The sequence below is a fragment of the Hemicordylus capensis genome, chromosome 10, assembly GCF_027244095.1.
Source record: "Hemicordylus capensis ecotype Gifberg chromosome 10, rHemCap1.1.pri, whole genome shotgun sequence".
Lineage (NCBI taxonomy): Eukaryota > Metazoa > Chordata > Lepidosauria > Squamata > Cordylidae > Hemicordylus > Hemicordylus capensis.
In genome coordinates, this window is record NC_069666.1 from 21,061,476 (window position 1) to 21,087,316 (window position 25,841).

At 42.6% G+C, this 25,841-nt stretch overlaps 1 protein-coding gene across 4 annotated transcripts in view; it reads right to left on the reverse strand.

Annotated features, from left to right (window-relative positions):
- Positions 1 to 1,612: 1,612 nt before the first annotated feature.
- The window catches only part of SCAPER (S-phase cyclin A associated protein in the ER), a 265,705-nt gene continuing 241,476 nt past the window's right edge, over positions 1,613 to 25,841 (reverse strand). For all 4 annotated transcript variants that reach the window (XM_053272259.1, XM_053272260.1, XM_053272257.1 and 1 more), the window contains 3 exons: positions 9,482 to 9,673; positions 4,604 to 4,655; positions 1,613 to 2,467 (listed from right to left, as the gene is read on the reverse strand). In XM_053272259.1, the coding sequence (XP_053128234.1) occupies positions 2,364 to 2,467; positions 4,604 to 4,655; positions 9,482 to 9,673 (348 nt within the window). In that variant the 3' untranslated portion in view covers positions 1,613 to 2,363. The remainder of the gene's footprint in view (positions 2,468 to 4,603; positions 4,656 to 9,481; positions 9,674 to 25,841) is intronic.

The following is a 25,841-nucleotide window of genomic DNA, read 5'->3' on the forward strand; positions in this document are numbered from 1 at the left end:
TTTTTCAGGTCCGAAATCTGGGTGATTTGTTTTGGACCCAAATCTGGCCAGCTAGCACAGGGCTGATTTGTTTTGTCTACAAATTGCTCCAAACAGGTAGATTTGGGTACAAATCGTTTTGTACCCAAATTGTTTCACACATCCCTAGCCATGACCATTGTGGCTAGGGATGATGGGAGTTGTGATCGGACATCATTTGGGGACCCAATTTTGAGAGCCCCTGCAATAGGGCTTGTGGTGGCGATCTTGTTTTTAAGAGAACTGTGCCCATGACCCTGGATCTGCACATCTCCCATTCTGCTTAACGGTACCCACAACCTGCAACTTGAGGTGACTGCCTCCCTTTGCTCTGAATGGGAGAGGGAGAGGCTTGGCGAACAAAGTGAAGGCTCCGCAGGCCTTACATCAGGGCTGCACAACATCAGCCCTCCTGCAGATGTTGCTGGACTACAATTCCCATAATCCCTATTGGCCACTGTGTCTAAGGATGATCCAAGTTGTAGTCTAAAACCAGCCGCAGGACCGAAGTTGAGCAGCCTTGCCCTACGTGGTTCCAGATATGCATAGATAAGAAGATAAGACCACTCCTTCTGGACCATATGAAGGATCCATATATCCCTGCATCCTTTGTCCTGCACTAGCCAGCCAGAGGCTTCTGGGAAGCCAACCCTCTGGGCATAAAAGGAAGTCCCCCTGCTCTGCTTGTCAAATGCATGCTTAGGATCATAACCTTGAATACACTCTTCTTTTTAGTTTTTTTAAAAATATAAACATTATTGCATAGTTTAGAGAATGTTTAGCCAGTCTGACATGTATCTTATCCTCTGACATGTACTGCAATGCAATGGGGCTGCTTTTGAAAACAGTCCGGAAACTTCAGCTGGTACAAAACAGGGCTGCAATAACTGGGACTGGATCTTTTGATCATATTACACCAGTGCTTCGTCAGCTGTACTGGCTCCCAGTCCGTTTCCATGCCCAATTCAAAGTGCTAATATTAATGTTTAAAGCCCTAAATGGCGATTACCTGAGAGAGTAATTTTATTCAATATAATTCTGTTTATTGTATAGCCCCCCCGCCCCTGGTGAGGTTCGCCTGGCTTCATCACTTTGTTCTTTTAGACGCCAGGTAAAGATCTTTTTGTTCACCCAAGCCTTTTAAAGTCTGATTTTCAGTTCCGATCTGATTTTTAACTAATTTAAAAATGAGTTTCTAAGCTGCTTTGTATTGTAGTCTGCATTTTCTTTTTACCTTTTTTGTCTGTTATGATTTAATGTTATTATTATTAATATTATTATTAATGTTATGATTCAGTGTTTTTATTGTATGTTTTAATCCACTGTTGTGAGCCGCCTAGAGAACAATTTGTTATGGGGTGGCTAACAAATAGTTTATTTTTTAAAAAATATTATCATTATTATCAACCCAACAAGCCTCAAACACACACGAACATGGAAAGAGGCAGGGTTGGTGGTCAATGGCGGCTGTATTAAGGACTCTGTGCCTATGAGCCTAGTTTGTGTTTATCTGCCTAACAGATGTCAATATTCTTCAGGGTCCAGTCATTTAAACCACTATATTGTGTGGTCAAAAAAACCCACAACCCGGCAGTTGTAGTATTGCTTTTAATAAGTGTAGTGAAAACCCCTCGCTTACAGCAGCAGAATATCAAGAACATCAGTTGTAAAAATGTACAAATTCCTCTGCAACATACACACAAATTTTAAGTAAACTGGAAACCAAGCCCCAAAGGGCTTAAACATCATATATGTTCAGTTAATTTAAATGCTTATATCTACATTTAGGACTTTTGTGCTTTCTAAATAATTGAATACATCGGAATAGAACATAATAAGTTATTTTATTACAAGTGATATAGAACAAAACAATGGACATAATTGCCCGGGAAGATCTCTTGCACAAGCCCCATTAAAATGAATAAGCAGCAAAGGCACTACAGTGCTCTTGTACAGCTCTGACTAACTTAAAGGGTTTTTTGCAGGATAACTTCCTGGTCAATTGTATCTAGTATATTTATAGAACCAAATGTCAGCAGCTTTGCAGTGCAAGAGAAACTACACCACAGGGTATAAGACACAAGGAACCATATATTAATGGAAAAGCTTATTTTCAGCATGGCAAAACACAACTTTAATGTATGTACAATTCTTCTGACACAAGTGCAAAATATTTTTATACATATATATTACATATCTATATATCTATCTATCTATAGACAGATATGCATATATACACACCATTTATGCATTTTGAATACAAAAAGAGTCTTTAGAACAACTGCCTAAAGAATAAACCGCTCAACAATGATAAAGGTTAACCATTTTGAAAATTCAAAACCAACTTATTTTTTCTCTTTCTTCAAGAAGAACTGGCGTGCCTCTTCCCAGGTCTGGCGAGGAAACCGGTTTGAGAGTTCAAGATAATCTTGAGAGCTGAAGATTTTTTCTGTGGAATGAAGAATGTAAAGACAATCAAAACTGTCTTGTAAAATGAAAAAAGGTGATAGCAAAAACCCAGAGACTTTTTTTAAAATTAGAAAACTGAACTTATTTCAATACAATTTTTTTTAAAAAAAGTATACAAAGAAAATTAAACACAAGGCCAAATATTACACTGGAATTTGGGAAGGTCTATTTTTCAAGGAACTTTGTTGTCGGCAATGTGATCTCCTATAGTAAGTCAGTTTCGATGACACTGTGAAATTCTAAATTTTGGCAAAGCATTTCGGGATTGTTGAAGCCCTTTCCCAGTTTGCTGCAATGGATATATTGGCAGTATTAAGAATATTAACAGAAACTTCAAAACCAATATTCTGAGCTACATCCTTAAGACAGCATAGCAATATTACTGTAGGATCATGTGGTAATGAATACCCTATTATTTAATTAATCAGACTTAAAACAGTAATACAAAAAGACTGTAATATCAAAAGCATAGGAAATCTGCAAGGATGACTGGCTGCACATCACCAATAAGAATCATATGCTTAGTTGTAAATTTGACTTAACTTATGCGATGGGGGGGGCAGATACCACTGAAATAGTGTCATAAAAATTGTATTTCAGTTCAGCTGATAACAACCTAATTAACACACGCTTCTATAATTCAAGGCCACTCCAACATCTGAATCCCTTGGCCCAAATCTTTTCCTTATTTCCTTATAAAACTGCAGGACCAATCACCTGCATTTGTTGTAAATAATAAAATAGGCTTATCAAACCTTTGAAGCTTTGGGGGATGGGGTTGTGGCTATGTGGTGCTCCTAGAACCAACCAGCATCTCAAAGCGGGTTCTCCCTCCCCACCTCTCAAACTATTCTGTTTCCTACATAATGACAACGCCGTGTGTCTTGCTTGAAGTAACTGAAACCTGAAGCAAGACATCTTGCTGAAGAATAAGAACTAAGAGCAGAAATGAATGAGGAAAAAAAGGGTAACTAAATCTGGTACAACAACTCTGGACATTTCGAAAAACAGATACATCAATCCTTTGAGTGGAACAAACTGTTGGGAAGAAAAGCATCTTCTAATGATGAGACTATGTCCTTCTTGTTACAATCTTGGGAATCTGAGGAATTTTTCAAAACCTGGTCTCTATTTTCACATTCTCTCCCTTTCATTTTATTCCCCTGCTTCAAATTGTATAAATCAGGACAGTCCCAGAAAACTCTGTATAATGCGTGGTTTTCGGAGGTCTCAACCACAGAGGCGCTCTTATGCCTGGACTTGCGGGCTGAAGTCCAGGGCTTCTACAGCCCTGGGGGCCCCCAAATCCTCTCTAGTCTGTCCTGAGTGGTGTGGTCGCCCAGCTGAGCATGATTATGCTTAATTTGCAAGGGGGGCCTCCAAAGGCCTATAGGTCCAGGCTCCAAAATTATTTAGGTGCACCTCTGCTCACCCACTCCTATGAAGAAATCACAGCAAAACTCTTCACACTTTGGCCATTAACACTTGCTTTCCCTTAAGAAAGTTTTGTGGCACATCTGTACTTTTTCTGCTTTAAAAAAAACAACCGTAGGTCCAGTTTTCTTCTATTAAATAGTAAATGTGGTCATGTCAGATCGGTTACCACAGTCTAGTACTTAAAAAGACATGGCTTCATGAGAGAAGAAAGTTCTGTGATTGATTTGGAGATAGACCAAATTACTAGCCTATTAGAACCTCATAACTCTAGGAGTCTAGGATGGCCCAAATGAATTTCTGCCCCAAACTGATCCATAGTGATCAGTGGCCACTTCCTAAAAAAAAAATCTAACTTTTAAACGTGATTTAAAAGAACAGAAATGTTCTAATTTCTCTACCTAGTTCTCCAGCTGTGTATAGATTTTGTGTGTGACCTTGAAGAGCTCATCCAGGGCTCCAGCATGTTACTACTGCTAGTATTTATACACCATTTTTCAACAAAGGTTCTCAAAAGCAGATTCTTACTTAAGGAAATGGGGTTTCCCCAGGATACAGACAGCCTTCTGTCTATGGGCAGGATGCAGCAGACATGTCATTCTGCTCACCTTTGAAAAGCAACAAGATAGCGTATTGTCTGCTATCCAACTGCAAATGTGATGTATTTATATAATATGCTTACCTCTTTGTTGAGAAAGCTGGTTGTCTATCTGGCCTGAACTCTGCGTGAAATCCTACAGAAATAGAACCAATGGCATTCAGTCTCTTATTTACTGATAGGTTGTTATCTTCTTTTTTTAAAAAAGAGATAATTGCACAATAGAAGTGTAACAGAATGCACCCGATTCCCGAACAGAAGATATACCATACGTTTTCTAAGCAAATGCAGCACAGCTCTGATGACTATCATGGCTTACCGAAATGTCTTCACAAACTCTCAGCTTTGGAAATTTATTGCACATGCCTCCTGTTTTAAAATTAGCAGACACTGTTGAGAAGGGCTTTTCTATTATAGGTCTGGGACTGTGGAACCATCCCCCACCAGAGGGGCCACCGCTCAGTGACGGAGCACATGTCTTACATACAAAAGGTCTGAGATTCAATCCTGGCCATCCACAGCTAAAACAGGGTGTCTCATACTCAGGTCTCAGGATGTTGTTGGACTTCAACACCTATCACCCCCAGCCTTTGGCCATTGTGGCTGGGGAAGAGGATAAATGTTGGACTACAACATCTGAGGAGGACCCATGTTTGAGGATCCTTGAGTTAAAAGGACCACAGTTAGCAGGACCAGGAAATACTTCTGCCTCAGACCCTAGAGAGCTGGTGCTCTCTAGATTGTCTAGGGCAGGGGTGTCCACAAGAGAGCCCTGGTGGGGTGTGGGGCGTGCGGCAAATCAGCCAGTGCAGGGCCCACTTCCAATTAATTTTTATGCGAGTTAAAGGAGCAGGGCCCGGGGTGGTCGCCCTGCTTGCCCTGCCCAAAGGACAGCCCTGGTCTAGGGCTAGAGTGACCAATGGTTTGATGGTATAAGGCAGAATCAGATGTTCAAGAAATCAGCCTGATTAAACCTCCTTATTCAGATTAGCTTTGGAGTACAGAATAATTACTGCTTGTTACTGCTGTTCAGAATCATCATATGATTATTTATGGTTATTTATTATTTTATTGATTACACTGTGGTTCCCAGCGTTCAGAATATTTTACTGAAAGGTGGAATAATTTTTTTGTAAACACACACACACACACACACACACACACACACACACACACACACACACACAAATATACATACTTATTTAGCTACAGGGCAGTCTGTGAAATCTTCCATGAGCCAAAGAGCCTTTCTGCTCTAAATTATAGATACAGGTCCAATTGTATATTTGCCCAATTGTGCAAAAATTCAAATTTTTAAATCAGAATTCTGTAACATAAAATTGCATGTAGCACATTGAAACAGGAGAGGTTCAATCAAGTGTGGGGATTATATTCTTTTGGTATATTATAAATCAACTCCTTCTAATGGACAGTAATACTGTGTGGTGGAATCTGATTTTAAAATTTCTTAAATGTTAAATATTATATTTTGGTCACATTAGGAATAGGTAGCAAATTCCTTTTTCTGCTCTTGATTTATTAATTCATTGTGAGTATTTACTTATATTTACTTAATATTATAATATTTATAATCTGAATCCGTTGTCATTGGTAAATTTAAACAATTTTGATTAATACACAAATACAGATATGACCCAAGATAATGTCATTAGTTAGCAAGATATTTTGTCGGACAGGAATGTATTATTTGGCCATCGGAATATGGGCCATCTGAATATGGGCTTGATCCTGTTTTCATCTTTATACAGGAGCTAGGATCCAAAGAACTGTCCAATGTGTTATGGAAACCTAAGGGAACTTCAAAGGTAGTAAACAAGTTTTGAAAGTAAGGAGTTTCAAAAGCAGTTTGTGATATGGCATGGAGTGCGTGTCTATGGTTCAATGAAAGAAGAACATGCATGTCCTTCAGCATATCTGAAATACCTTTTAAAATCCTAGTGGCGAACTTGATCTGGTCAAGAATTCTGACTTTTAATTCAGCAACTAATTAACGTTAATAACAGCAAGAGTAAAAACCTAAAGCATCTCAAACGGCCAGTAATTAAATTTTTTTGCTCCATTAATGGGTTTTAAGGGTAAGCCTTTGGGTTAAGGATATGCACTGATGAATTATCATAGTTATTATTACTATGAATATTTATGTATCAGTTTTCAACAAAGAACTTCTCAAGCGGTTTATATAGAAAAAATATCAAGATGATTCCCTGTCCTAAAAGGGCCCACACTGTAAAAACAAACATAAGGTAAACACCAGCAACAACCACTGCAGGGATGCTGTACTGGGGATGGATAGGGCCAATGGCTCTCCCCCTCCTAAACACAAGAGAATCATCACTTTAAAAAGGTGCCTCTTTGTTCATTTGGCAGGGTAAAATCTAAGCAAAAATGAGTCCAATACAGGAATTCCTGACACACAGAATACATACTCCAGAGAGGCTGGAATCATTACAGATTCTGCTTTTGTCCAGTTTCAGTTCCTTTCTGTAGAAAGGAACTGAACTGGTTGCCTATTCGCTTCTGAGTTCAATTTAAGGTCCTGGTTTTGACCTTCAAAGCCTTGCGGAGTTTGGTGCCTGTCTACCTACAGACCTGCCTCTCCCATCCAATTACATCCCATCCGGTCAGATCTTCTCAAATGGCCCTTCTGTCGGTCCCTGATTTCCGAGAGGTTCGGGGTGCTAGGACCTGTGAAAGGGCCTTTTCGGTTGCTGCCCCACTTCTCTGGAACTCCCTTCCCCTTCAGATTCTTTTAGCTCCTTCCTTATTGATTTTTAAATCTCTATTGAAGACTTTTCTTTTTCACCAGGCTTTTGCCCTGTAGTTTACCTATTTGGTTTTTTTTCTTTTTTGTTAGTTACTTTAGTTTTTAATTTAGAATGTAATTTTAATGCTGTTTTGCTTTGCATGTTTTTGTACACCGCCCAGAGTCTTCGGAGTGGGCGGTATATTAAATGTTTCTAATAAACAAACAAATAAATAAATAATAAAAGGAGGATATAATTTCACCCTGCAAAAAGCCCCTTTGATTTGTGCATAATGCATTTAGAAGTCATCGCCAGAACTAGTTATAGCTTTAAGACCATATGAACATATCCCAAAAGAGAGCAATGCCTAGGAAGATTAAAACTGGCTTGAATCGTTTTTGTTAAGTCTACTTTAATGCAAGTAGTTTCTAAAACAAGAAGAAGAAACATATCTTTTAAAAAAAGACTCATGACCTATTGTGCAGCAGGAAAGAAGCTTTCCCAACAGCATCAAATGTGTAGTGGTAGAACACCTATATATTTCACTTTCATTTTAGTGCGTGCGTGCATGCGTGTGCTTTAAATTCTACATTTTCTGTATGTTAGTACTTCATCTTTATACATCCCCACATATATGCAACCAGACCAAATTCTCTTTTTAAACTCCATTTCTCCCATATGGTAAACATTTATTTTCCAATCCTGAGGTCAGGTATCTCACATTCCCCCACAAAGGGAGGACTCTCGCTACTGAAACAAATAGGATATTTGCCTGAGGAAGGCGCACAGATTGCGTCTGCCCATGATAGCAAGCTGAAATCTAAGAACAAATGCAAACCTGGTTTTCATTTCAAAATATCTGCAAGAAAAATATTCCTTGCCTCTTATACAGCCTGTTTGTTTGTTTGTTTAATATTATATTAGATTTTGATTCCTGATGACTAAACCATTTCCAAAAACCTAGGAGAAATAAACATGTCTTCAGGCAGCCGGGTTGTATATATCCATGTGAACCGGAAATCAAAACGCTAAAGTACCTAAATTAATGTTGAGTAAAATTAAGCTCTATTTGAATTGTGCTATAGTTTCCCAATCAAACGTTGCAGCTGAATGCCAATTGCTCTCTCAGTGAAAGCAAACAACTTATTATCCATGTAAAGATCAGCACTCCTGTTTTCTTGTCCCCTGCCTGCTTTTTGCAGAATCTGCTTCTGACCTGTACAGATCAGAAGCACTCAGAGCTTTTCGTCGAATATTTTGCAACCAGTTGCTGTTACATGCCTACAAACATAAGTTACAGAAGAGAAAACATTCCAGTAGTAGTGCACTGTTATTAATGTCATTTAAAAATACATTTTAATACTCTGAGTGAGACAAAATTTTTAGAGCATTTAACTATCACACCACTTCCCTCACTGTTTAGAAAGTCCACTGCTAGACCAATTCGAAAGTGCAAGAAAATATTGTCTTATTTTACTCCAGTATAATAGTGTATAAATGCTATTCACTTGGGTATAGCATTTAATTATAAGTTTCCTAAAAGCAGCACTGAAACAGAGAGCTGGATGAGAATAATACTTGCTGGACTGCACAGATAAAGCAACAGCTGTGGAGAAGAAACTGCAGTAATAAATTCCACCAGATTAAAGTATGGAAAGTGTTTCTTTTATACAGCAACCCCCCCGCCTCACCTCCCAACTGATATACAGAAGAACTGTATGCAAAAAAGATACTACAAATCCTTACATGCTCCAGAAATCAGAAATGACAGTGTATATAACTAGAGGCTGCAAGCTCCGAATAGTTAGAATATTGCCACTCATGACCCGGTTCATATCAGTAAAATAAGCAGCATATATTGCGATGTAAATATATCACCTTATCCTTTCGTACTGAGTTGCATTACATTAAAACACACATGCATCTGTAGAGTAGGCTGCCAATATATATTTGAATAAATGGTCAAGTATTAGATATATGTTGTTGAAAATATGTCCTGCTCATCTGAAATACAAATATACTAACCATATTTAGCGTAGACCCAAATTCCCTTCCTTAAGGAAAAACGTGTAGATAGAAGTGCCTCATTGAGGGGAAAAGATCGACTGATTTTACGGGAACCGAATGCAATTTTGAAAGCTTCAAATGCAGAAGAATGACTGAGCAAAGGGATCGAGTCAGTCACCCAGCAATGTACCTGAATGAACGTGGCAAGTAACACACAACTCATCTCTTGCTCCAGAATGATCTTGTTCTGTGGGTTATTGTAACAAGCGGCTATGAGCGTTGGAAAGAGCACTTTGATGAGGCGAGGATCACTGAAGTACTGGAAAGGCAGCTGGCACAGCTTCTGCAGGACGGTGGGGTGGCGGCCGGATTGGACGATCACCTGAAAAATGCAGACAGCACAACATTAGAGCAAGTTTGCGACAGACCTATCCAATCAGTTGCAACTCCGGTAAATAAGATGTGACAGCTCTGAGAACGTTAATAAAGAGATAGACTAAAGTATAGTTCGTCACCATGCTTTGTTTTTAATGCACAATAGCGGCACAGCAGGTTAAAGGAATATTTGATAATATATTGCACATTAAAGCCAACAATGAGGACCTTGCTTTTTAAAAAAAAAACACTAAATAGGTTATAAAGAGACAAATAAATACTGAGGCTAGTCATACCTACAAATGCAGACAGACCAAGACAAGTGGATTTGAGAACAAATGGGTTTAAGAGGGGCTGCTACTAACAAAGTGACTCTCCAGACGTACAGGCAATGATAAAAGGCAGCGAGCGACATAGAGCTGAGATTGTATGATGTATGGCGCTGAGCTTCGGCAAGCAGGGACTCAAAGATCCGCCCATTTGTACTTTGATCCGGGTCTCTATCAGTGCCGTTGACTTGAAAAAGGGCATTGTTTAGATAAACGGAACTGTTGTCATGCAAGCAAGTTTTAGAACTGTGTGCATCTTAAGTCACAACGGAACACCATTAATGGTACCTTCCAGAGAAATTCTCTTAGGTTACTTGCTAGCTCTATAAAGTCCTGCTGACAAACCGAGAATTGCGAAAATCAGCTTTGTTCCAACAGCACTTAATGAGACAATACTACGAAAGAGCTTCTTGACCCAAACTTGGCTTTTCGGCATTGGAAGACGCTCCTATGAGTTTAGGAACACTAAAATGTTAAAGTCATGATTGTAAATTGTCCTTGAGGGGAAAAATAGTATTTTACAGGTACACCCCCGCCCCCCAACAGGACTGCGCTTAAATTAAAAGCAGAAGGACAAAGAGAAGTGAAGGAGGCCACAGGGACATAAATTACAGGGATTTACAAGTTTTCAAAGAACTTTTAACAATTCACTAAGAACACATTTTCAGTTCATAATGCAGTTCGGGTCAAGAACAAGATCAACAAAGTAATAGTTCACATTTTTTAGTTCAATAGCCAAAATGAAATTGAAAACCCTTCAGAGAATACAGATAGGAACCCCTTAATTCTCCTAAATCCAAATGGAATTTTAAAGACTACCAAATATGCAAGGATGTGCCATGCATCCAAGACATCTTGCATTTTTGACAACTTGAGGGGGGAAATCCAGCAGGATTATTTATTTATTTCATGAAGAATATGTATATATCGCTTTTCAACAGAAAAGTTCAAAGTGGTTTAAGTGTTGACAGTATTCCCTTGAGAGTATAATTTTATAAAAGTAGCCAAATACATTTTACAAATCATAATCTCAGTGGTAATTTTTCATTATTTCCACATACATCTGCTGGGTTTTTAGAAAAGTCTACTGTCAGGAACAGTTAAAAATGGCATCCAGTATTCTTCAGACTCAGAGTTTTTGCAGTGGTGGATCGAACACAGAAAAGAGTTTCCAAGGTCAAGTTATTGTTTTATGAATCCCACAGTCTGCTACATGTTCTACTGACTCCATGCTTCATGTAGCCTCTTCCTAAACACAACTAGAATTCATATTTTATCTCCCCCTTCTCATATTTAAGACTGGGATACAGTATTGTGAAAATATTGTTACTTCGGGTTCATGTCCCAGAGACAATGGTGGACATCCAGAGCAACGGACCACCAGTGGAGCAAGCAAACTTGTGTTAGCACAAGGCATTATCTTAGTTATGATTAAAAAAAGATTTGTAGAACGGCGCTATTGCACAACACTGCTCTTTGAGTTCCCAGATGTCGTTGGACTTCAAACCCCATAATCCCCAGCCACAATGACCAAAATGGAAGTCCAGCAACATCTGGGGACCCAAGTTTGAGACCTTCTGAGGTGGCACAACAGTTTTGCGCTTGTACAGTGTCCTTCTGCAAGTGGTCTGTTGTCCTGGGTGTCACCCACTGACTTTTGTAAGTCTAGCATTGGTCACATACAGGTTCAGCTTAATGACTGTCGTGCACTTTATCCAACATGGCTACTAAAGCTGCTAAAACAACTGATAGGTGCAGCCTTCCTTCAAGAAGGCGAGCAACCCTCTTGACAAACAAGAGGAAACAATGACGCTTCCTCATTCCATGTCGGGGAGTGGGGGGAAAAGTAGTGTTTGATCTGAACATTCTTGCCTCTTACTCTTTATTTATGGCCAAGAAGAGCTGTCTCAAAATGACTTTCATTAATGGCTTCTTTCGGCAGACGTTTCCAAACCTCATTACTGTGGGACTCAGGTAAAACTAGAACCACCAAGAGAAGTGGTCAGAAATCAGAATGCAGGAAAACCTGCAATACCTCTCTTCTTTGAACTGTAACTATTTTCGTAGCCACTAAGCATTAGTTTTTTGAAACATCCTGAACTTCAGCCCTGTGTAAGGGCTGACCCAGTGGCAGTCCCTATGTATTTGTTTGCTGTTTTATCTATTTAGTTAGGGAGAGGAGTGCTGGTCTTGTGGTAGCAAGCATGACTTGTCCCCTTAGCTAAGCAGGGTCTACCCTGGTTGCATATGAATGGGAGACTACATGTGTGAGCACTGTAGGATAATCCCCTTAGGGGATGGAGCCGCTCTGGGAAGAGCAGAAGGTTTCAAGTTCCCTCCCTGGCAGCATCTCCAAGATAGGGCTGAGAGAGATTCCTGCCTGCAACCTTGGAGAAGCCGCTGCCAGTCTGTGAGGACAATACTAAGCTAGATAGACCAATGGTCTGACTCAGTATATGGCAGCTTCCTATATTCCTATGTTTTGCCTTTGGTGAAAGGGATTTTCTAATGGAAACAAAATTATCATCTCACACCACTGTGCAATTAGTTAATCATGTTAGCGGTTATGTAAAGAAGCCTAGCTGGAGGCTTTCTCAGCGGTGAATGGGGCACAATGGCCTTCAGCCTTAACAATTCCAAATATCTTATAACAGTTATTTAGGAAGCACAGTAGTAAAGGCTGGTTACACAAGTTTTAGGGCCCAAACTGGTTTAAGTTTAAAGAATATGAGATGCTTCACGAATGTGCACAGGAGCCTTGCTGATCCCTGCATCGTCCCAACGTTAGCATTTGTGGTCGTGATGTGTGTATCCTTTGTTCACTCTGAAGTAGTTTCTGACATAAAGAACCATGCACTTTGGGTTTTCTTAAGACCTCCTGTGGTGTTTTTGGTTAACCCATTCCTTGATCCAGGCCAGATTTTGAATGGTGCCTTAGTTACTTATATTCCAGTCCTGGAGTAGAGGCGGGGCTAACAAACAGCCAGCAGCAAGAGCACTGAAGGCAGACTGCACTGGCCTCTCTGTAAATAATATCTGTCTCATTAAACCATTAGAGCCACCTAACAGTGCAGCAGGGAAGCAACCTGCCTAGAGAGCAGGAGGCTGTTGATTTGAATCCCTGCTGGTGTTTCCCAGAATATGGGAAACTCCTATATCGGGCAGCAGTGATACAGGAAGGTGCTGAATACTGTGTGGGAGATGGCAACGGTCAACCCCTCCTGTATTCTACCAAGAAAACCACATGGCTCTGCGGTTACCAGGAGTCGACACTGACTCGACGGCACAACCTTTCCCTTTCCTTTCATTAAATCGTTAATATTCCTGATTCAGCTCCACTGTCTTGTCCTTGCATACCACAACTCTTTCCTATGGCTTCCACACACCCAACCTGCTATTCCGACTGGTGTGTCTTCAGTATTGATGGGGCCAGCTAGTGGTATCTTTACTGACAGACATCCTACAGATAGTAAGAAGAGGGCCTTGGCTATCCCTTACTGTGCAGAGGTCCACCATCTTCCCAAGTAACCGTGACCTGACATGGGTACTGGCATCCCTGGCAGCATTTCCAAGACAGGGCTGAGCGAGACTCCTTCCTGCAACCTTGGAGAAACTGCTGCCAGTCTGGGTAGACAACACTGAGCTGGATGGACCTATAGTCTGACTCAGTATATGGCAGCTGCCTATGTTCCTATGTGCTACTACTACCACTACGTATATACTGTTTTTCAACATGTTTCCAAAGCGATTTATGCAGAAAAATAAATAATCAATAAGATGGCTCCTTGACCCCAAAGGGCTCACTCTTTTTAGATAGATAATATAAGGCAGACACCAGCAACAGCCACTGAAAGGATGCTGTGCTGGGGCTGGATAGGGCCAGCTGCTCTCTCCCTGCTAAAGGTAAGAGAAACACCACTTTTAAAAAGGTGACTCTTTCTTCAGGTAAGCAGGGGTATGCTTGCTAGCTATCACAGCAGCTCAACATTTAGAGATTCAGAGATGCAAAACACTTGGACTCATTTCTATTTAGGTTCCAGATTTCCTATGGCAGGGGTTCTCACCTTTGGGTCCCCAGACATCTCTGGACTACAATTCCCATCAGCTGCAGCAACACTGATAGCTACAACTCCCATCATCCCCAGCCACATCTGGGAACCCAAGTTTGAAAACCCCTGCATGCAGCCGCTGTTCCTCTAGGTTTTAGGATTACCTCCCTCCCTCCTTTTCCTAGATCACTTATGACTTCTTGTTATTGAGACATCCTTGTGGATGTCTCAATTCAGATTTCACAGCCTCATCTGGCATGCAGTTCCATTATCGAAAATTCTAAGTTCTACCCTCAACACACTCTTCTTTTTATGTATTCTCTCATTCTCTTTGTTCCTCTGCCACGAATCCCTTTTCAGAGCCCTGAACCTCTGTTTCCATTTTCCACCTCCACCATTTCTTGCTGGCTGTTCCCAAGAGCTGGAATGCTCTTCCACAACATCCAACTGGCACCTGCCAACGATTTTCTTAAAAGCAGTAAAACCCGATCGGGCTTTCCAGAACCTTCTGGAATGACCTTTATGAAGGAAGCCGCCGTCTAAGGATCCTGTCCATGGTTTCTCCAGGTCAGCATTCTGCACTAAGAAACCGCAGCCTCTCCAGCATTTCAGACAGAGGTCTTTCCCCCGCAACCCCATCTGAACATTTCAGGGACTGAATCCTACTGAGAAACAATCCCTCTTCTTCTTTTATTCATCCTAGTTGAGGTTCTCACTCTTGCTTAGGTCTCATCTTTAGATCACAAGCCTGAGGGCAGGTCCCTTTCTATGACATGCAGCATAGTACACCACCAAGTTAGTCTGTAAGCAGTTGGGTGCAGTTAAGTGGCACAGCGGGGAAATGCTTGACTAACAAGCAGAAGGTTGCTGGTTCAAATCCCTGCTGGTACTATACTGGGCAGCAGAGATATAGGAAGGTGCTGAAAGGCATCATCTCATACTGTGCGGGAGGAGGCAAGTGGCAAACCAATGGCAAACCGGGAAGAGAGCTGGCCTTGTGGTAGCAAGCATGACTTGTCCCCTTAAGCTAAGCAGGATCTGCCCTGGCTGCATACGAAAGGGAGACTAGAAGTGTGAGCGCTGTAAGATATTCCCCTTAGGAGAAGGAGCCACTCTGGGGAGAGCATCTAGGCTCCAAGTTCCTTCCCTGGCATCTCCAAGATAGGGCTGAGAGAGATCTCTGCCTGCAGGGCCGGCTCTGGCGCCCTGATGCAACATTCTGTTGAGCACCCCACCCCCAGCTATAGTAAAAAATGAAAATTCAAAATAAATACAATTAGTGTGTATTCAAAATTTTACTTAATTATGTACATAATATGTATATAATAGAATTATAATTATATTACTCCTATACTTAAAGAGCTATTTGGCTACCAATACGCTTCTGGGCAAAATACAAGGTGCTGGTTATAACCTATAAAGCCCTACACTGCTTAGGCCCTGGGTATTTAAGATAATGGAGCAGTCTTGGTGGGTGAGAGAGAGAGAGAGAGAGAATGAGAATGGAGCAGTCTTGGCGAGAAACAGAGAGCGTTCCAGAGGTCCCCGTCCTCCTCCTGTCACAGGCTGTCCCCCCCGCCACAGCACTTTCTCTCCCCACCGGGCTCCCTCCTCCCTGCCATTTTTTCCTGCCCACCGCAGGGCTCCCTTGTGGGGCCGCCAGCCACCTCCTCCATCATCACTGTGTCTGGTGCCATTTTCTTCTCACCGCCTCCCACCAATAAAAGCCGCCGCATGGCCGAGGGGATGGCTGTGGGGGTGCATGTGTATCCTTCTACACCTCCGCCCCCGGCAGCGGCAGAAGATATCAGAGCAATGCTGTGGCCTGCTGCTTGGCCTGGTGTTACTTCCTAACTGCGAGATACTTAATAGACTTCACTGCACAGGTGCGCCTTGCAACTGGGAAGCGACGCCGGGCCAAACAGCAGGCCACAGCGTTGCTCTTGTTCAGTCGCTCCCACCGCTGGTGGGGAGGTGTAGGCAGTAGGACACACACGCACCCCCGCAGCCATCTCCTCAGCCGTGCGGTGGCTGGAATTTAATTTTTTTTAAAGGAGGTATCATCAGCTCGACGCTCTCCTGCAGACTGCGCCCCGATGCGGTGCATCTTCTGCTTACTGGTAAGAGCCGTCCCTGTCTGCCTGCAACCTTGGAGAAGCTACTGCCAGTCAGTGCAGACAATACTGAGCAAGATGGACGTATGGTATGACTCGGTATATGGCAGCTTCCTATGTTCCTACCCCTCCTGTATTCTCCCAAAGAAAACCACAGGGCTCTGTGGGCAACCAGGAGTCGAAATTGACTTGACGGCACACTTTACCTTAGTGTTAATATACAAGATCCTTGTAATATCCTATTACAAGAATACAGGACGGTCTCGTTACTCATTCGCGGTTTCATTTTCAAAGGAAAAAATGCTTTAAAATCACGATTTTGTGCCAAAAATTAGTGGAGTTGTGGAGATTTGGGGTGGGGAGATGGCTGGAATGCTGGGGACCTGCGGTGCATGGTAGGGCACTTTATTTGGCTTCTTTGGGTGGGTTTTTTGCCCTTTTTTTGCATTTCCCTGCCCTTCGGAACCTATCCCCCGGATTCCAATGCCTCAGTATCATTATCCACGATACTAGCTGAGAACGGAAACCCTGCGAATACCAAGGTCCTCCTGTATACAACAATATGCTTCCTTCCACTCACCCAAAGGGTGCCTCCGCCCAATTTTGGCAGGTAGTCCTCTGCAATTCCCGTACCCCAATCTATGCTGATACAGAAGGTCCTCTGACCCCCGGAAGCAGCATTTTGGGGGTACAGGGGGTTGCATATAATCATGCTGAGGAATTGTAGCATGAATAAAATGTTTTTATTTATTTATGTAACATTTTTATACTGTCTGAGGCCAATGTCTCAAGATGGTTCACAATAGCTCTTCCTTGCTGGGAAAGAGGAGACAGCCACCCCGTTATTTATTTTTCTTTTACATTAGCATTTCCCCAGCTGCAGATTCGTGATACCAATAAGGTGGTGAAGTGAAAGCACTTTCCTCTGACACCTTGCAGTCCTGCTGCTCCCCGTTGCCGTAGATGGCTTGTATACAGCCCTTGAGGTAGACACAGGGGGTGCCATCTTGGCTCCTGAGCCACGTGTCTCGGGCCGTCCAATGGGAGCATAAGAGCGGCTGCATAAGCCGCCGGATCCCGCTCCGTCCTCCTCCTGTTCCTTTGGGCGAAGCACCCCTCCATCCCATTCCATTTCAGTGAGGGTTGTCCAGTCTCATTTTGGGGCCAAGTAGGAATTTTTTTGGATCACACCTTATTGGCTCTGTTGTGGCCTTTCCCCGCCTATTTCTCACTGAAGTTAATTGTAAGGTTGCCATTCTTGAATGCTTGGTCACTTTGCCGATGAGTGCGGGTTGGTGTAGATTGCCTTGATCACTGTCTGACTGGAGGACCATTTTAGGCGAGTAGGCAAGCCGAGGAACAGTCCTTGCAGGTTTTGTGGCCCCTGGGCGGGATCCGCCCCTACTCGGAGGCTGGCTGGTACCCACCACTCAGCAGCCTGGGTGGGTGGGGCTGGTTGGCCTCTCCTCAGCGTGGTTAACCACTCACGGTTGTTATGATGTCCGGACTTTGCCCGGGCTGAATTAAGACCCAGTCTTCGCCCTGTTTTGGGTAGTCTTCCTTATGAGGCTGACCCATAGAGGAGGTACCCACACTCTAATTATTGTTCCTCGGTTATTGTAAGTGGCCCTAGTTCATCCAGTCATCATTTCTTGTCTTTATTGGGCCTGGGTGTGCAATGCCTTCGGACTAGAGATAGGCAATAATTTTAGAGAAAGTTGAAAGTGGCTTGCTCCATATGTACCAATAATAGTTAGGGATGGGGCTCTGACTCAGTGGTGGAGCCTTGCTTGCAGAAAGTCCCAGGTTCAAATCCTGGGAGCATCTCCAGGTGCGGCTGGGAACCATTTTGGCCTGAAACCTTGGAGAGCTGCTGAGTCGGTGTAGACAACACTGAGCTAAATGGACCAATGGGCTGACTCGGTACGAGGCAGCTTCCTCTGTTCCTATGAGCAAAGAGGCACATGTAGGATGGAGAGCTGGTCTTGTGGTAGCGAGCATGAATTGTCCCCTTTGCTAAGCAGGGTCCACCTTTGTTTGTGTTTGGATGGGTGACAACATGTGAGCACTGCCAGCTGTGAGATATTCCTCTTTAAGGGATGGGGTCATGGAGGAAGAGCACTTGCCTTCCTTGTGGAAGGACCCAGGTTCAATCCCTGCCATCTCTGGGAATGGCAGGGAGAGACTCTTGCCTGAAACCTTGGAGAGCCACTGCCAGTCAGTGTAGACAATACTGAGCTAGATGGGCCAAGGGTCTGACTCGGTAGAAGGCAGCCAGCTTCCTATGTTCCTAACAGGAATAGCTTCCTAATGGCAGCTAAACCAGCATCATTTTTGCACATGCATCTGAGAGTAGCCCAATATCAACACTCCAAGTAAATAAAAAAAGGAAGAATTCCCGGGTCTGAGAAACTTGAAGAGTGGCTCAATAAATTCACTGCTGTCCGCAATTATCAGCTGCTTAAAATAAAGCTGCTAAATCCCACTTTAAAATGGCCTTTGCAAAACCCGGGTGCCGCACACTGCGTCATCAAAGGCAAACAAGATTTTCCAAGGCTGGTCAAAACAGGCTATTTGCAAAGAGCATTTGATCTTAATTAGACAAGTCGTTTCCCCATCTATCAAAGAGCTCCCCAGACAACCCCTCCCACCCACTATGGTTCACTGGGGGGAAAAACAACAACCACATTCATCTAGGTGAGTAATAATCCCTCTGATAATTTATGATTCAGAGTTCCGTTAGTATAACGTTTGGACATTTTTGTAGAACAAGCCTTTGGAGATGCAAACAGAGCAGGTATGATGATATTGTGTGATGCACAGACTTTAGTCAGGACACAGAAAAAGACTTTAGTCACGACATAGTGACCCCAAACAGGGCCTTCTCTAGGGTTGCCCCAGAGCTCTGGAATACGCTCTCAAATGAAATCAAAACCTCTGGCTGTTTTAATTGTTGTGTTTTAATGTGTAAGTTGCCCAGAGATTTTATATGGGTGTGAAGAATGAAGGTTAATCCTCCATTTTGGTCATCCCATGAAATTTGGTCATCCCATGAAATTGATTGCCATGAAATTTAGGACCAGCAAACGGAGGTACTTTTTCACACAACACATAATCAACGTGTGGAATTCGCTGCTACAAGATGTGGTGACAGCCAGCAACCTGGATGGCTTGAAGAGGGGTTTGGATAACTTCATGGAGGAGAGGTCTATCAATGGCTACTAGTCGGAGGGCTATAGGCCACCTCCAAGGCAGGGTGCCTCCGAGTACCAGTTGCAGGGGAGTCACAGCAGGAGAGAGGGCATGCCTTCAACTCCTGCCTGTGGCTTCCGGCGGCATCTGGTGGGCCACTGTGCGAAACAGGATGCTGGACTAGATCCTTGGGCCTGAACCAGCAGGGCTGTTCTTATGTCCATTCTGTTGCTTGTTTTACATTATGAATTAAGTTGCTTACGTTCTAAAATGGCTGCCTGTTCCCCACTGTGTGTTCTAATAGCTTGTGTTCTAAGGTCAAATGTTCAAAGTTTCTGGTCTGTCTAGAAATTGAAAAAAATTGTCTGTTTTTTGTTAGTTCTGATTTGAGAACCTCAAAAAAAGTGGGTGGAGTTACAAGTATTAAAAGGGCTGGATTTGGGCGGTTGAGGCAGTCTTGGAGAGCCAGGAGAGAAGAGCTGAGTTCAGAAGAAATACGCTGGAACAGCGCCGAGAAATCGCTGGAAGAGTTAAGCTGAAAACTCTTGTGAGAACTGAATCACTCTCAAAAGCAGCTGAAGGCAGAGTCTGGAATTGAACCCACCAGTACCGGGGAGAAAGAGCAAGGCTTGTGGCCAAGCAAGGGATTAGAGGTGATTTTAAGAAAACACCTGGTAAAGCCTCTGGGTTAGAGCACAGTATTAAGTGCAGGTTATATTGGATGCATTTTTCTCCCATTTTATTTTATGCTCATATGGCTGCTATTTTCTTTGTATTAAGTTTTTTAAAAAAACAAAACAAAACAAAACAAAAAACACCCAACAACCTACTGTTTTGAAGTAACATTTCCCATTTTGAGCTTAAAAATCTGTAGCTTCTGTCTGTTTCCACCACCTCATGCTTAGATGCCTTTCCATACTACCTAACGTGGAATGCAACAGAGGTTTGGAAGGCTGTTTCAGCAGATGCAGCCAGAGGAAATATTTAATTTATTTAATTAAACTATTTCTATACCGCCCAAAATTTGCGTCTCTGGGCAGTTTACAATTAAAATATAAAAGTCTTCTTGGTGGCAGCGGTGAAGCTTAACATCACGGGGGGCTGGTTGAGACTGGGCTGTGACAGGTGGTATATAGATGTAACAAACAAACAAACACACAAATTTGGAAAGTGCCCCCAACTCACACCTTCCAAGCTTCCCCACATTGTATACCCAAGAGCCCCTGGTGGCGCAGTGGTAAAAAAACTGCCACCCTGTAACCAGAAGGTTGCAAGTTCGATCCTGACCAGGGGCTCAAGGTTGACTCAGCCTTCCATCCTTCCGAGGTCGGTAAAATGAGTACCCAGAATGTTGGGGGCAATATGCTAAATCATTGTAAACCGCTTAGAGAGCTCCGGCTATAGAGCGGTATATAAATGTAAGTGCTATATAGGATAAAATACTGGATAGAATTTTGGCAAAACTAGCTAGCAGGGAAACTATTATTTGGTAACTGGCTGTTTTTGCTTCCTTATAACCAATCACAAAAGCTTTATTGGAATAATGGGATATGTAGACCAGGAATTGACTTTTCTTTGGCTCTTTGGGAGAATAGTGCTCCTTCACTGCAGGCCACATATTTCTATGTGAAATATCCTCTTTATCCGTAGAGAACTGAGATACCCACCACAGCATTGTATTCTTTGCAGCAAAGTTGAATTTTGGTGTTAACTGAAGTGTAAAAACACCCTCCTTTCTACATGATTGTGCTCTTTCACAGCTATTTATTCCCCATCCAGATGCAACTCTCCTAGGGATGCTCAGCTAAAAAGCTAATGGATCTAAGAGGCCACAATGTGCCACTCTCAAAATCGCCATACCAACTAGGACATGACCATTATGAACACTTGGGCTGTTGGAACTCCATGGAGTACAGATACTTGGGTTCTTTCTTTTCCCCTTAGTGATACATAAAGGAATTAATAGGTTCAAACCAATGGGAACGGAACTTCAGCTGTATATGTTTCTCATAGCACAATGCTCCATTTAACACTTAAAATGCTGCAGTTTATGCAAGGCTATTGATAACCAGATAAAATAAATCATTCATTGAGTGGCCAATGGTGTACTGTGTCTCTCTCTCTCAGGTCAGATCTGCATTAGTTCCTTCCTACTCTATAAACAAATCCCAGACTGTAGGCATTTAATCAGAAGGAAATGGCATCACTGGCCAGGTCAAACGCCTTTCTTTTCATTTTTCTAATCCTAACATTGCAAAGATTCAAACTTTCGGGGGGGGGGGGTATTCTTCGTTTCCCTCCAATATTTATCACATTTATCAATATTGAACTTTCCCATAAGAAAAAACTCACAATACTAACAATTGTACTTTAAAGGTTACAAAGGAGCGGTTGGTTATTTTAAAATCCTGAATTTTGTTTCTCTTATAATAAATGCCCCCCCCACCAGAAAAGAAAAGCATTTAAAAATAAGTTAAATATAATTTTAGTTCTGCTCTAATATAAATTCACTGGCTGACATCAAGACGGCCTGAATCTTTATTTCGATCACCGATCAGAAGCATAACAAAGCAAACGTTAATCAATACTTACATACCAATCAACAAACACACGCCAGGCTAAGTTACGCAATAGCACTACTCAGGAACTACTCTGAAGGACTATTCAATTTCAACAGGGCTAAAGTCAAGTACAGTGTGCTGTCAAGTCAATTTTGACTCCTGGTACTCACAGAGCCCTGTGGGTTTATTTTGGCAGAATACAGGAGGGGTTTACCACTGCCTCCTCCTGCGCAGTATGAGATGATGCCTTTCTGAACCAGCAACCTTCTGCTTGTTCGTCAAGCATTTCTCTGCTGTGCCACTTAAGATAATGACAGGACTACTCCGGCATAACTCTGAATGCCATCAAGAGAGCATGCAACTGAAAGTCAAGTTTATCCTCAGACTTATGATACCCACCAAATGAATCTAGTGGTTTGCACAAAATGGACTCACACACATCCACGGACTCAGCAGCGAACCTGTGCTCCAAGTTGGAGCAGCCCTGAGTGTCTTTATCCTGGCAGTGTTTTGCCAATGGGTCACAGGGTGTCTCTGAGGGTTCCTCCCCACCGGCAAGAGGGCCAAGAGGCAAGAGGCCTCTCACCGCCCAGAACAGCTCTGCTGGCCAGCACTGTGCAGACATAAGCCCTGCTGCTTGGGCAAAGAGGCACCTTCCAAAGTGGTGACGAAGAGGAGAGCAACTGTCCTTATTCAACCCCAGCACAACATCCCTCTTAGTGGCTGTTGCTGGTGCATACGTGTTTAGATTTTGAGCCCCTTTGGGGACAAGAAACCATCTTCTCATCCCTTTTGCATTTAAATCCCCTGCCAAGTGGGGGCAAAAAGGCACTTTTTAAAGTGGGGGCTCTTTAGCAGCAGGAGAGCAACTGTCCCAATCCAGTACAGCATGGCACCTCTCCTGTGTCTGTTGCTGGCATCTCCCTTGTGTTTCTTTTTAGGCCATGAGCCCTTTTGGGACAGGGAACAATTTTCTTCTTATTTATTCTAAGTAAACTGCTTGGAGAACTTTTCTTTTGGTTGAAAAGCAGTATACAGTGGTCCCTCGACTTACGAAGTACTTGACATCCGAAGATTTCGACATACGAATGACAAAAAATACTGGAAGTCGTTGCCGGTTTAGATGCGGCTTCCTCGACCTACGAATTTTTAGATGCGGTTTCCTCGACTTACGAATGTTTCCGGACCTCCGTGGATGCGCTTTTCGACTTACGAAAATTCCGACCTATGAACGTGCGTTCGGAACGGATTATCTTCGTAAGTCGAGGGACCACTGTATAATATTAATAATATAATATTATAGAGATCCAGCATGGTGTAGTGCTTAGAGTGTTGGACTCAGGACAGGAAGACCTGAGTTCAAATCCCCATTTGGCCAGGAAGCTCACTGGGTGATCCTGGGCCAGTCATTTATCTCTCAGCCTACCCTACCTCACAGGGTTGTTGTGAGGATTAACATAACCCTGTACACAACGCTCTGGGCTCCTTGGCAGAAGTGTGGGATATAAATGTAGATGAACAAATAAATAAAATTACATCCTTTTTTAAGCCACCTTGAGAGCCTTTTCTGGTGGAAAGGCAGACTGCAAGTTTTAAAATAAATAAAGCATGTTTTCTTCTGTGAGGCAAATCATGGCATCAGGGGTGGATTAAGTGGGAAAATGGAATGTGAGGAAAGGGTTAACCTCTCCCATTTAGCAGTCCAGGTTTGCATCCTCTTGGATGCAAAAGAGGAGAACCTAACCACGGATCTCCCAAGTCATGCTTTCTTCTGCCCTTAGCTCTGTTGATTTTTGTATATGTATATATGTATGTACGAGATCTCCCACGTCGTGTCTTGGTGTGCCCTTCGTTCTGCTGATTTGTTTAATTTCTTCTACACGTTTTAAAATATCTCTGTATTTATCTATCTCTATCCGCACCCGGCTTATATAATTGACTTCACTTTAAAAAGTTTTTATAAATGTTTTAAATCTTAGAGCTATCAGTGCCACTGTTTATACAGCTCACCAGCATTTAGCAATAGTCTTTTACATACTTACAGTTTTATAGTTTTATATGCCCTGCATAGTTTAAGATTTTTAAATTAGAACTTTTAGTGCTACTTGTTTATACAGCTCAAGAGCTTTTAACAATTATATTCCTCAGTTTTATCCAGTTTTATACTTTGTCCTGTGTACATTCCCCCACATAACGTTCTATGCTTGTACTTATTATTCTGGTCTAAGACCGTAATAAAGATGACAGGTAGATCTCTGCATCTGTATTACACCACCCCCATCCCCATAGGCTGTCTTAAATCCCACTGACTTCAGCTTGATTGTGGACAGAATTGCTGCCCAAGTCCATCTAACAAAGAAAACTGTGACACCTTTTAAAGGTTGTTTTAGATAGCCATCTTAATAGCATTAAAAGGATAAACAACCTTGCATTTAAAACAGATAAGCTAGTTCCGAGAAAAGAATATATAAGGAACAGATGTAAGATAATATAAAGGGAGGGGGGAACCCTTGGAAATAGAAAAGAAAACTATATGCCCCCAAGGCTCTCCAGCTATAATGTGTTTCTGCCCATGTAGGCTATTTTAAGGGATCTCCCACTTTCTAAGTTCTTGTGAATGTCATGGGAAAAGCAGGAGGATTGTAGAGACAATTAGGCTGAATTATTTTCTGGCACAAGACTCTCTGTTGTAGTGTGCTCACATTGCCTATTTCTTTTGTGAGCTCAATGAGCTATTTAAGTACGTAAAGTAAAGGGTGCAGTCAAGTTGATTTCGACTCCTGGCGCCCACAGCGCCATGTGGTTTTCTTTTGGTAGAATCCAGGAGGGGTTTGCCATTGCCTCCTCCCACGCAATGTGAGATGATGCCTTTCAGCCTCTTCCTAGATCGCTGCTGCCCAATATAAGTGTTTCTCATAGTCTGGGAAACACACCAGTGGGGATTCGAACCGGCAACCTCTGGCTTGCTAATCAAGTCATTTCCCTGCTGTGCCATTAGGTGGCTCCTTGTCCAGATGATCTACTGAAAAGTTTTTCTGAGCATCTTAGGATCCACAGAGTTACGCTGACTGGCAGTGGCTCTTGAGCGTTTCAGGCTCAGGGGGTTCTTTCCCAGCCCTGCCTGGAGATGATGCCAGAGATTGCGCCTGGACAGAGACCTTCGGCATGCAAAACAGATGCTCTCCCACTGACCTACAGCCCCACCATCTACTATAATCACATTATACCCCTAGTTACAGAAGCAGTATTTGGTATAGATGACATTCTAGGACCTGGTCTCTCCTAGCCATCAAACTTGTTTTCCTTCCAAAAGGATCCATCACAGTTCTGCATTGAATGTATCGCAGGTTGAAATGCTCCAGTGAAGAATGAAGATGTCATTAAAAGTGAGATCAGTGGCTTCCGTACACTTGCATTTGTTTTAGCAGGAAGATTGCGGCAGGCCAATCAACCTTTTAAATGTAGCAGAAGTTACTTAAAAGTCTGTTCCCCAAGTCAGGGCTTCTCAAACTTGGGTCTCCAGATGTTGTTGGGCTTCAACTCCCATCAGCCCCAGCCACAATGGACAAAGGCCCTTTGGGCTTCAACTCCCATAATCCTCAGCCACAATGGACAACATCTGGGGACTATTGTTTGAGAATCCCTGCCCAAAGTCATGATTACCGTGCATTATTGTTTCAGAATGGTAAAGCCTCTGTAGAGGAGTGCCCTGTTATTCACGGGAATTCTGTTCGGGGGGGGGGCGGGCAGATAGTGAATCTGCGAATAATGAGGCATTAGGGCTCTGGGAGTTGTGAGGTTAGGTTACTGCGCTGCCCCAAATCAGTCAAAAAACATGTCCCCCCATTATGCTCCCCAAATCACCCCCAATCACTCTCAAAAGACCCCCAAAAGTTCCATACCATGCTCCAGAGGCACCCAAGGCGCATT